The sequence below is a fragment of the Xyrauchen texanus genome, chromosome 24, assembly GCF_025860055.1.
Source record: "Xyrauchen texanus isolate HMW12.3.18 chromosome 24, RBS_HiC_50CHRs, whole genome shotgun sequence".
NCBI lineage: Eukaryota > Metazoa > Chordata > Actinopteri > Cypriniformes > Catostomidae > Xyrauchen > Xyrauchen texanus.
Window position 1 is genome coordinate 35,536,053 of NC_068299.1, and position 12,200 is coordinate 35,548,252.

The following is a 12,200-nucleotide window of genomic DNA, read 5'->3' on the forward strand; positions in this document are numbered from 1 at the left end:
ATTTGTAATCAATGTTTCACGCCCATTCATTTATTTGGCAAGTAGTCTTGTAATAAGATGCATAATGAGCAATCAGACAGTAATTAATTACAAAATAAACATCAACAGAACTCAACAGAAAGGCTGAATTTAGCTGTTCAGCGATTTCTTTCTTCTCACATAATTACATAATTTCAACATAGATCAATATTTTATGTCCATGTTTTTATTTATTTGGTTAGTAGCGTATAATAAGCATAAAAATGTACAGTCAGCCAATTGTTCATGTAAGGTAGTTTGGCGATACCCAATGCTAATAAATATTGGCCTCTATAAACTTGCTTGAATAAAAGTAATAAAAGCACAAAATTACTCCTTACTTAATGTATTCATTGACAGTGCATTATACCATAGCATAGGAACATTCATGCAGTCAAACATACTTGTCTTGTGTACTGAGTATTGTATGTGGCTGACCTGCAGGCAGTAAGTAGAGTACTGGAGGGAGGGAACAGCTCTGCCAGGGTCATATAACAGGGAAGAGCCACAGCATTGTAAAATCCCACCTGAAAACATGAGTAAAACATAACTAAGGTACAAATAAATACAGAGAGACAACATAAGCTCTGATATACAGGCTTTTCGAGTCACATTTAGCGTGTTAGCTTAGCAATATGCTAACATTAAACTCTAAGAAGTATCCTTTTCACATGTCAAACTTTGCCGCTGGTCTACAGAGTTAAAAGGGACCAAAATAAACCCACTATTACATTTTCACAACTTTCCAAAAGTGGAAACAAATAGAGAGAGAGTTGAAATACGGCAGTCAGAAGAGAGAAAGATGCCAAACTCTCTGTCATTCCCTCAGCAGCTGTATTGTAGTGGCGAGTAGTTACATTAAGGCTGCATATGTGATTACAGTCTGTGAATAGGGTCTATTAGAATCAACTCTATTGTTGTTAGTCAAGTCTTTTGTGGACATTAAGTGAAAAGCACTATTTGTGTGGCATGTGTCAGTAACAGAGTTTCTTCCCAATGAGGAACATTTCCAATCAGTCATGTATGAGGTTTCATTTCAGTTAGGATGCTTCCTTAAAAGGTAGCTGCCTATGTAAACAGTAGTGAGCAAAGGAGCTCACTAGCTTTAGGACAGATGTTACTGATACATCTTGGTAATGACAGACAGTTCTCATGTACCTGACCCTGGGGAACTTCATCCTTCTTATCCCGATCCATCATAGGGATGGGCTGCATTCCAATCTTCTTCATTTCATCCCCCTAACATTATACACAACATTATCAGAGACCTGGCCTGCTATTTGATCTATAAGTGATCTATAGTGATCTATAAAATCCTATGAACAAAATGTACAACTTATTTTCATTTTGCTTTATGTACAACTTACAGATTTATGTTTGGTTAACAATGATGCAGCTTACCTCAGCCCAAAACTCAGAATAGATGTCATTGGCTGTGAGGCGTGTGACGGGCCATAGTTTGGTCACAGAGCAGAGGTCACAGGCAGTCATCATCAGACCAATTACACGGTCCCTGAGGTGGAAAAATAACCAGTCAGCAGTCAATCAACATTTGCAGATACAGGCAATGTTCAGAGAAGCATACTCACTTACTATTTCTGCAGTATATAGCCTGTAATGTACAGTATACTGTGAATAGCATTAAAATTTTCTGTATGCCTGGATAACCTACTAAATTTGCCGAAATATGCAGTATATAACGGAGCACAATGTGATTAGTGATTTCGTGTAAAAACAATGCAGCATACCACTGTCTGAAACATTTACAGCATCATTGAATAATGCCTATTGTTTCACATTGTAAAAAAATAGTATGCAGTACTTAGTATATACAGAGTATGCAATAAGCAGGTGAATACCCTTAAATATGAAGAACATATCCAGGTCATGTTTCACCCCAAAATAAAAATTAAGAAATAATAATAAAAACTATTTTGATTAAAGAAAAATGTTAAGGTCTATTATTAAGACTTAAGATTAAGATAATTTTTTATGACGCATTTTATGACAATTAAGTTGTCCTTTTAAGGTGAAATTTGATGAGGAACTAGAATTAAGATGATGGGGTAGGAATATGACCTCTGACCTGTGAGCACGGTTGTTCAGGTCTAGTGCCCCTGCGGCCAGCAGTTCAGCCAGTTGCTTGCGGTTACCAAAGTACAGAGCGAGATCTGTGGCAATGATGGCCTTCCTGATGATTTCCAGCACCTGTTCATACTCACTGGAAGTCAGGTTGGAGAAAATATTGTGCCCTTCCAGCTATGGGAAAAAAAGAGATCAATAAAAAAGCAAAAGCTCCACTTATGGGGCATCTGGCTCTGCTGGAGAGAGCAATCAATGCTGAAGGGCATCCAACTGATCACAGAAGACCAACTGACAGCCAATGGCGATGTTCCAGTCAAGATGAGAGATTTCTTAAAGGAATAGTTCACAGAAAATTTTAATTTAAGAAGTTATTCAAAGATAATCTTCCCCTCCACCGAAGCTCACTTCTAGCTCATAATCGCACCCAGAATTCAAGCCCTGTGTCCAGATTATCAGTGAATAACAATTAACAATTAAAATTTCGGTCTGTTCTTCACACAAAGCAAAATTTTATTGCTTCAGAAGTTTTTGAATACAGTGCTCAAGTTGTATAGACTACTTTTAGGATACTTTTGTGTTTTTCTTTTTGAAACTTGACAGCTGTAGATACTATGAACTGCCGTCACAGAAGCTGCCGCCCCTCGTGCCTGGACCGTGGAGGGGAGCGAGTCGCGGCCACCGGACCCTACCCACATCCTGGACCATTTTTGGACACTCCACATTCTTCACAAAGCCTCGTCTCACTGCGAGGACACCAGATTAATTCGGACACTTTCCCTAATGGACACTTTAATTCCCTTTTTTTGGACACCCACTGCGTCTGTCTCTAGCTCACCCCGCCACAGTGCTCATTCACTCACCCAACTTCATGAGATGCATCCTGAGATGCTTTTTTAAACAGCTTTGAAGAAGTTTTCATATGTGATGGACACTTGTGGAATGCTCTTCCTTCACTACCCAAAATTTTAACCCAAATTCATAAATCACCACAATTTACTGTATATTTGTCTACAAAATTTATTTTGAGCATTAAACCATAAGACTTTAGGTCAAAAGTCTTATGGTTAAGCTCATGAGGAACAAAAATTAAATCAAGTGTGTCCAAACTTTTAAAAGGTAGTGTATTTCTAGTAACAGTAACGGTTATAAAGGGGTTCATTAATTACTAATAATTTATTTACAAAGGCATTATACATCATTGATATGCAGTTATAACAATATGAATAAAAAGACTTTCATTCAATAGATGCCAAATAGTGAGCCATTTTACAGTCCCTCACATGTTATAAATGCTTAATAACACTTATTCAACATTAGTAAACTGATATAAACTGACATAAATCATAAATTAGGGAATTTTATGGTTTTGATGAATATAATTATGAATAAGTGTATTAATTAAACATTTATAACAGCTTCAAAATTTGAAGTATTTGGCAAGGACTGGTTGAAAGTTGCACTTTTTAGGCATGTTGCTATAATGACATTTAAATGATTAATAATTATTAGTCATTAATGAATCTCTTTATAAACCCTTAAGAAAGGGAATGCTAATCTGAAGTGATATAATACTAAACTGATACTAAGCTGGTGCAGAGTGTAAGAGCTCTATTTACCTGCAGGATGGACACCGTCTGGGAAAAATGATGCTGTTCCATGGTTGATGTGGAATACAGGGCGGCCAGCGGATGATCAAACTTCTGCAGGTAACTGTTACTGTAGCCACGGTGGTCCAGATCATGACATAAGCAGGCAATCAACAAACCTTTCCTCTGAGTGAGTATTGTGATGAAGCAGAACAAGCAAGTACAGTAAGTAACATTTATGGTAAACTAAACTAGTTCTTCAGAAGTGTTGCATTGACCAACCTCAAGCTCTGTGAATATTCCAGAGGTCTTCTGCAGAATGGCGTACATACAATGTGCTACCGTCACGGCGTGTTTCCAGTTGTGGTATGGAACTCGTCTGTAATTTTTCCGCACTGACATAGTGAAGCAACACAGTTTCTCCAGCTCAAAGCTTTAAAGTACAAAAGCATTTTAAGAAAGAATACGATTGTACACCTGTTTCAGGATCTATTATGATGAAATACACTTTTAAAGGGATAGTTCACCAAAAATAAAAAAAATACGTCATGATTTACTCACCCTAATGTTGTTCCAAACTAGTATACTTTTATTTTTCCTATGGAACCCAACAGAAACATTCTGAAGAATCTTTACAAAGCACTTAAATAATATTACATAAAATAACAGTTTCAAACAGGCAATACAAAAAAAAAAAAACTTGAATATCATAAAAGTAGCCCATTCAACTCATGTGCTATATTCCAAGTCTTCCGAAGCCTTGCAATAGCTTTTTGTGAACAACAGACCAAAATTTGAGTTGCTATTTACTAAATATATTAACCTACACCTTAGACTTTGGTCTGTTCCTCACATAAAACTATCGTATGGTTTCAGAAGACTTGAAATATAGTCCAAAAGTCATATGGACTACTTTTATGATACTTTTATAGTGCTATTTTATTATTTTTGAAGCTTGACAGACGTGGTCACTATGATGTATGTCCTTGGAAAACAGCGTGAAGACTCTTCAAAAGTTCTCCTTGTGGAGTATATGTGTTTGGAAAGACATAAGGGTGAGTAATCAATGCCGGAATTACAAATTATCACTTTAAGCTGTCCACAGAACTCGTTCTTACCTGTTTTTCCCACAAGAATTGTGAACCATGTACACAAATATCGCAGGCCAAAGTTCTTCAAAAGGGGCAATGTCAAAGTGAAACCTGAGACACAAATATCAAATAGTTTGTTTGCAATTCAAAGCTGGAGAGTCTCACATTTTGAAACTTGAGCTAGAAAAGTCCTCAATACATCCTGTGAGCAAGAAAATCAAAACATTTAGTCTTGGTATATTATGAAAAAACTTGAACCAGGAAAATAAGGAATAAAAAAACAACACGTATTTATGATACAATAAAGCAATATGCCACAGGAAGCTGCACATTATAGTGTTTTAAAAACACCCTTAACGGTTGTAAAACACTCAGCCTTGAGAAGCTTAATACATTAATAAAATAGTGGCAACAGAAATATGATCAAATATAACAATATTCAATAAATATTTACATGCATATAATCTTGGTGCATCAATATAGAATTCATTTGTACAACAGCTTCGAATGCAGCTTATCCAACTATAATTTAGAGTTTTAACCTTCTGTTTTACAATAAAGCAATTGGCCACAATAGTTTATTTATTTATTTGGAAAACAGTGGCAACAATATGACTGAAGACATCAATGTTAAATAAACAAACAAACACAATTATTATAAATAATTATTAATAATGTTTTAAAATATTGGTATAATAAATGTATTATTAATGATAAATTGTGTATATTGGATATTTTACTGCTATAAAAATGGATTATGTGCGTTAACAGGATTTTAGTGTGATACATTTCTGTTCTATGTGATTTTAATGTTATTAAATCTTACTGGCATTACGTTTTCGTGGCAACAATGTTGTAATATTGGATATAACTTTACACAGATAAGGTCCTAAAATCTGAACTAAAATCATGTTAAAACATTTCTTGTGGCTATACTTGTATTTTAATGTTTATCTACTGGCCCCATTCACTTCCACTGTAAGTGACTTACTGTAACCGTGATTTATGTTTTTATTCATTTAAATAAATGAGCCAAAAGTAAAAACAAATCAGCAATATGCCACATATTCAGTTCCTTGAGCTTAACTTGTATTGAATCCAGAACATTCCTTTAAGTGCCTTGTCAAATTTGTCAGACCTCTCAGTTAACTATAATTCAGTTATAGCTATGAATTAAAAGTATTATTAGTACTATAAACTATTACTATTAAGTAAAAGTATCAGTGAAAGACATTGTGCTGACTCACATTTCAATCTCTTTATATATGGCTGAAGGAAGTGAGAGCTGTGTGAGGGTCTTCAACTCCTCAGTCGTGCAGATACTGTGGTATGAAAGCTTCTCCATTGTCACCCGGTAGATGCACTCTGAATGTCTTATCCGGTGATACATCTACACACACACAAACACATCCCAAAATACTCTCGCCTATACAACAACTATATCTCTATGTATAACAACATTATGGTTATTTCTATCTTTCTATCTATCTATCTATCTATCTATCTATCTATCTATCTATCTATCTATCTATCTATCTATCTATCTATCTATCTATCTATCTATCTGTCTGTCTAAATTGTTGGCAACAAAGCAATTATGGTATTCAAATTCATTAATCTAGCACAAATAAATGTAAAAGTACACTGGTAAAGCGTCTGAATTCTGTCTAAATATCAATCCTATCAATGGATGGCAGCAGAGCGCTTGTGGACTTGAAGGACACCCGTCAATAATTTTAAAAGTTGCTATGTGACGTGACTCTTGTGCGTGAGTTTTGCGGGAAAGGGGGTGAGTCAGACCTCTCAGAGGGCAGAGGGGCTGATGTCTCTCACAAACTGTATTTTTTCCAAACATTCCCATTCTTTATAGCTCTACAGTAATAGCTCTAATCGTTGGCCACAGATGTTTTATTGGGCTCCAAGTCATGCTAAATGTATTTGGGACACTGACATGCAATTTCAAGCAGTTTCAGCAGTGTCAAATGCTAAAATTCAACTATTTAAACAAAATTATTATTTTTATTTTTATGGAATATTACTATTTATTACTACTGTATTATGTATTATTTATTACTACATATAGTACATCAAATATTTGTACTTTTAAAAGCTCATCTGTCACACCACAGTGACCTCAGTAAGTAATAAACATTATCAGGCATTCTGATGAATGAGTTTTCCATCATGGTGATTTTTATCCATCATTAGTTGCTTATGAAAACAACAATTAAAAAAATGTATATGGACTCTTTCTGGTTGTCAAATGCTACACCTGCCTATACTATGCTACGACACATGTATAAACTTGTGGGGAAGTTCAGGCATGCAACTCTAAATGGTGCAAGCTTGTTACCTGTTAGCCAATCAACTTGCTCACATGTGAAATGTTAAGCCAATAAACAAGGTGTGAGCTAATAGGTCCGTTGACTTGTAAACGGGTAGCCAATCAATTTGCGTACTCTCACTTTGTCTAACAGTTCAATTTGATCAGACAACAAGTAAGCTGGTTTCACTGCAACGCACTGCGAGAGTTTTCTCTAAAAACCCTCCTCCACCCAAGCTTCATTTATTTTGCAGATGCCACTTGCTTGCCAATCCTTTTCGAGCCACTGTATTCATTTTAACCAAAAATCATGATGTTAAATAAAAAACAAATCATGGTTCATCGTTATGTGTACACTTACATTTGCACAGTGTAAGGCCAAAGCACAGAAGACAGCAAACATCTTAAAGTTGTTCTCATCAGTTTTAGTAAAGGCACTTCCTCCCAGCTTGTTCACCATTTGTACAACACCAATCACAGTCCCCCGGCTGGCAATGGGCATGCACAGGATGTTGCGCGTTGTGTAGCCAGTGTAGAGATCTACTTCTCTAAGAAAAGTGGAACAGAGAAATGCACACAAACATACACGTATACAGAGGTAAACACCCATAGTACCTGTACACTGTATAACTGAGTAACCACACAAGGGTTTCTATTGCTGGCTCATCTGGACTTTACATAATCAACTTTTTTACAAAATTCCAGATTTATCACAAGCCACTTTTATCTGACATGTCCACTTTAATGCCTACAACCACAGACCACTGTTTGTACATCTTAATGGTACACAAAAAGCTTTGTTGTCTTTAAGCAAAATTACATATATTATTTGTTCTTTCAAATCTTGTATTATTGCTATGGTACTGTAACCATAAAATGACTAACAAATTAATAATAAGCTAGCTTCTCGTATGATGCAGTGCAAAATTGTGTATTATGTTGCATCAGTGATTCATCAAGCCATAACTGGCTTGTTGTGTAACCTGGTTGTTTAAAGAAATCTCAGGTGTTAAAACATAGAAAATCTTCATTACCTGTTGAATCGAGGGTCTGCATAGGCATCTGGAATATTCAAAACTTCTCCCGTCCGTGCCACCTGACCGGCTATTCCTTTCTCTATAGAAAACCTGCAGGTGGGTGTTAAAGGTTATCTACCAATTTACGAACTGTGCTTGCTGTAAGACGTGCATTAGTTAATTTCAAAAACTTGTCCAGGTCACATTTCACCCCAAGACCATTTAAGAGTTTTTACAATTGTGACATTATTGACTAATGAAAATTGAGCACAATTAAGGTAAAAGCGCTGTGGATTAGCACTCGTGGTATGCGCTGGTTTAGCATCTGATTCACTAAAGTGCTTGACTCCAGTACACCGTGCATCTAGATATATGCTAGGTTATAACAGTCTTCTCCATCTTTGGTGATCAATGATAAATTACTGCTGCTATAATTGATAGAAAACGTACATAAGCACCTTTTTTAAACAATAACCAGTTTACTGCCTGAATTTCGGCAGAAACAGTGCAATGTATATTTCGGCGGACAAACTGCATGTAGTTTTGTGAATGAAACAATCTATAATAAGCCTACTTTACAAACTGTAGAAAGGAGGTGTGTTTAGTGATCTCATCATTTATTCACCCTCATGATATCCCAAATGTGTATGACTTTTTTCTTCTGCAGAACACAAATACAATTTTTTAGAAGACTATTTCAGCTCTGTAGGTCCATACAATCCAAGTGAATGGTGACCGGAACTTTGAAGCTCCAAAAAGCACATAAAGGCAACATAAAAGTAATCCATACAACTCCAGTGGAACCGATCTAATAAATTTCATTATAAATCTTGACCTTTTACCAGCCTCGATCAGGAGGTGGCGATATGCATGAAGAGTGCGAATCGCCAAAAAACAAAAGAAGAAGAATGTGGACGTGAAAGTGTAGATTTATAGAAAAAGGACCTAAATATTTTTCTATTTCTCACCCACAGTTATCATATAGCTTCTGAATATATAAATGTAACTGGAGTCATGTGAATTAAGCCTTTATGTGCTTTTTGGAGCTTCAAAGTTCTGAGATGATCTTCTAAAAATCTTCAGTTGTGTTCTGCAGAAGAAAGAAAGTCATACACATCTCGTATGGCATGAGGGAGAGTAAATGATGAGAATTTTCATTTTGAGTGAAATATCCCTTTAAGATGTAGCACAATTTACCGTAATTTCCGGACTATTGAGCGCACCTGAATATAAGCCGCACCCACTGATTTTTAAATAAAATATTATTTTGAACATAAATAAGCCGCATCTGTCTATAAGCCGCAGGTGCCTACCGGTACATTGAAACAAATTAACTTTACTCAGGCTTTAAAGAAACACGGCTTGTAACAAAAATAAATAGGCTTTAACGAAACACGGTGTGGCAGCGGGGGCGTGGTCAAGCGCCCGTCCGGGAGAGAAAAGCGGTAAGGGCGCTTACACCTGAGCTAAATTATGTCTAACACCGGTGTCTAATTTCAGTAAGCATGGGGAGAGCGGCATAAAAAGGCAGCAGCCACAGAGCTGAGAGAGTGACACACGTCAGTCTAGTGTTGGCGCATAGAGGAATTGAGAAACTTTAAAATTGATTGTAAACATTGCTGTGGCCATTAAAAGCCTTACCTGGAACGTCAAGTGCCCTGCTGAAAACTGTCACACTGGTGCCCGTGTGACAGTTTTCCCAAGGACACGTGAAGCAGGGCACTTGAAATTAGACACCGGTGTTAGACATAATTTAGCGCATGTGTAAGCGCCCTTACAGCTTTTCTCTCCCGGACGGGCGCTTGACCACGCCCCCGCTGCCACACACGGCTTGTAATAAAACATTTGCAGTAAACAGTAGCCTACCAAGAAAGTAATTGGTCACTATCTTCCTCGTCCTGTGCACTGAAACCACTGAAGTCATCTCCTTCGGTGTCGGAGTTGAATAGCCTCAGATTTTGTCTTTTTGCACTGAGTCAATTCCTCAAGCTGCTGTTTCCAACGTCTTATCATCGACTCATTAAGACCAAGCTCCCGTGCAGCAGATCTATTTCCTTTTCAACAGCCAGATCAATCGCCTTCAACTTGAAAGCAGCATCATATGCGTTTTTCCATGTCTTTGCCATGGTGAGGGTGACAAAATTACTACCGTAATCAGAATGATGGGAAGTTTGAGCGCGCTCGATTTAATCTAAACAGTAAACAAAAAAAGTTGTTTTGACCTTAACCCGTTCGGCAATTTCATTGGTCTAATGAAAGCTTCACGCTGCCGAAAAACTGAGCACGTCACAGAATACATTTTTTTATTTTGTTTTTTTTATAAAATTTGAAAGTGGGAAAAATCCATATATTAGCCGCGTCATTGTATAAGCCGCGAGGTTCAAAGCGTGGGAAAAAAGTTGCGGTTTATAGTCCGGAAATTACGGTAAGCACTGATCGAATTTGTTTTCGGTTTGGGTTCCCTCAGTGTCAACAGCAGAAATTCAAAAATTTTTTTTTTTTTCAAAATCACACTTTAACTGCATGAACTTTATGAGGATTAAACATGTCTGAGAGTGGAATTGTGGGTGCTCACCTAATTTCTTTTGTTTTCCTAAAGACAGGCTTCCCTTCGTTCTCCTCTCCAATATCAAACAGATCAGAGTACAGCTCTTTGTTATTGTGATCTACCTGGAAGAGCGCACATCTGTCTGCATTAACCAGGTTTTTTGCATATATCTGAAACACGAGTAAACACATGCATTTCCTGAATGTCATTTCCCAACAACAAATGGTAACTGGTCTGCACTTATATAGCGCCTTTTTTAAACTTAGTGGTTACCAAAGCACTTTACACTGTGTCCCATTCACCCATTCATACACCAATGACGGCAGAGCTGCCATGCAAGGTGCTAGCCTGCCATTGGGAGCAACTTGGGTGACTTGCCCAAGGACACTTCGGCATGTGGAGTCATGTGGGCCAGGAATCGAACCACCAAACCTACGATTAGTGGACAACCCGCTCTACCACCTGAACCACAGCCGACCCATACACAAAGTTTGTTTAAGAATTCACTTCATATTAGTAACAATATTACTATGCCAGTGCTGTTGGCAAATTTATAGTGAAAGACTTTCAGCATGTTTAGAGGCATTGTTTCTTGGTATCTAGCTGCGGCTTCTATATCATTTATTCTGTATAAACACCTTTAATTCTGTCAACACTTTGACCACATTAAATGCCCTTCAGAAAAGGGTTTTGCAGAAAGTGCATTCTGAAACATGCAAATGCGGTTTATTGGATTAAAGGCTTTTAAAAGAAAGCTCTTCATCACACAGCATTTCTATCAGAGTCTGAGATCACAGCTTTTATGAGTTTTTGTTAATAAATGCCGTCCTAATAGGTTTTTAAAAGTCGGGGAACCCCTAAATCTGAAATAGAGGAAATCCCATCTATTGTAGGGCAGTGTATCTGTTGCATTACAAAGAACATGCCCCTTTTGTGTCTTCAGCAGCTTTCACACATTAAACAGCTTTCTGGTGTATGTTTAAATGAGCTATTATAATTTAATACCTGCACAAATGATTACTCCACCCCCTGCGTAATGTCATTAACGACAGCTCTGTATTGTTGAACCAACGTGGTTAGAATGATGGATGTGTGACAGTTACTATGGTTTTGGGAAACAATGAGTTACATTGTTGTATGCGAAACTCACCCCAGACCAATTACGGTAATCTGTGATTTTGGGATTATTTGCATCAGCCACTAAAAGAAGTTGTTCCCCTTTGTGTATGAATCTACCAACAGCCTTATTAATGGATAGTGAACAATTTCAATGTCATTTTTTTTGTTGTTATAAATTTAGAGTACATATTGTGTAAAAGTATTGTAGATTTCATTTCAGTTTTCTGTTTTATTTTGAAAAAAACATTCTACATTGTAAAAGTTTGGACACACTTGACTGCAACTCCATTTCTTTCAAAAACCTTATGATCTTAAAAACCCGTTGAACTAAAAGGATTGAAATTCGTTTTTTTAGACAAATATAGACAAATATAAAAATAAATATATTAATAATTTTTGTTAATATAAAATGAT

At 36.7% G+C, this 12,200-nt stretch overlaps 1 protein-coding gene across 1 annotated transcript in view; it reads right to left on the minus strand.

Annotated features, from left to right (window-relative positions):
- Positions 1–12,200, minus strand: part of LOC127617475 (cAMP and cAMP-inhibited cGMP 3',5'-cyclic phosphodiesterase 10A-like) — a 150,872-nt gene that overhangs the window by 11,247 nt on the left and 127,425 nt on the right. Inside the window, 11 exon segments of the mRNA XM_052089452.1 lie at positions 457–545; positions 1,177–1,257; positions 1,420–1,531; positions 2,105–2,277; positions 3,720–3,875; positions 3,972–4,122; positions 4,808–4,891; positions 6,028–6,170; positions 7,465–7,651; positions 8,138–8,230; positions 10,695–10,837. Of these exon segments, the coding sequence (XP_051945412.1) occupies positions 457–545; positions 1,177–1,257; positions 1,420–1,531; positions 2,105–2,277; positions 3,720–3,875; positions 3,972–4,122; positions 4,808–4,891; positions 6,028–6,170; positions 7,465–7,651; positions 8,138–8,230; positions 10,695–10,837 (1,412 nt within the window).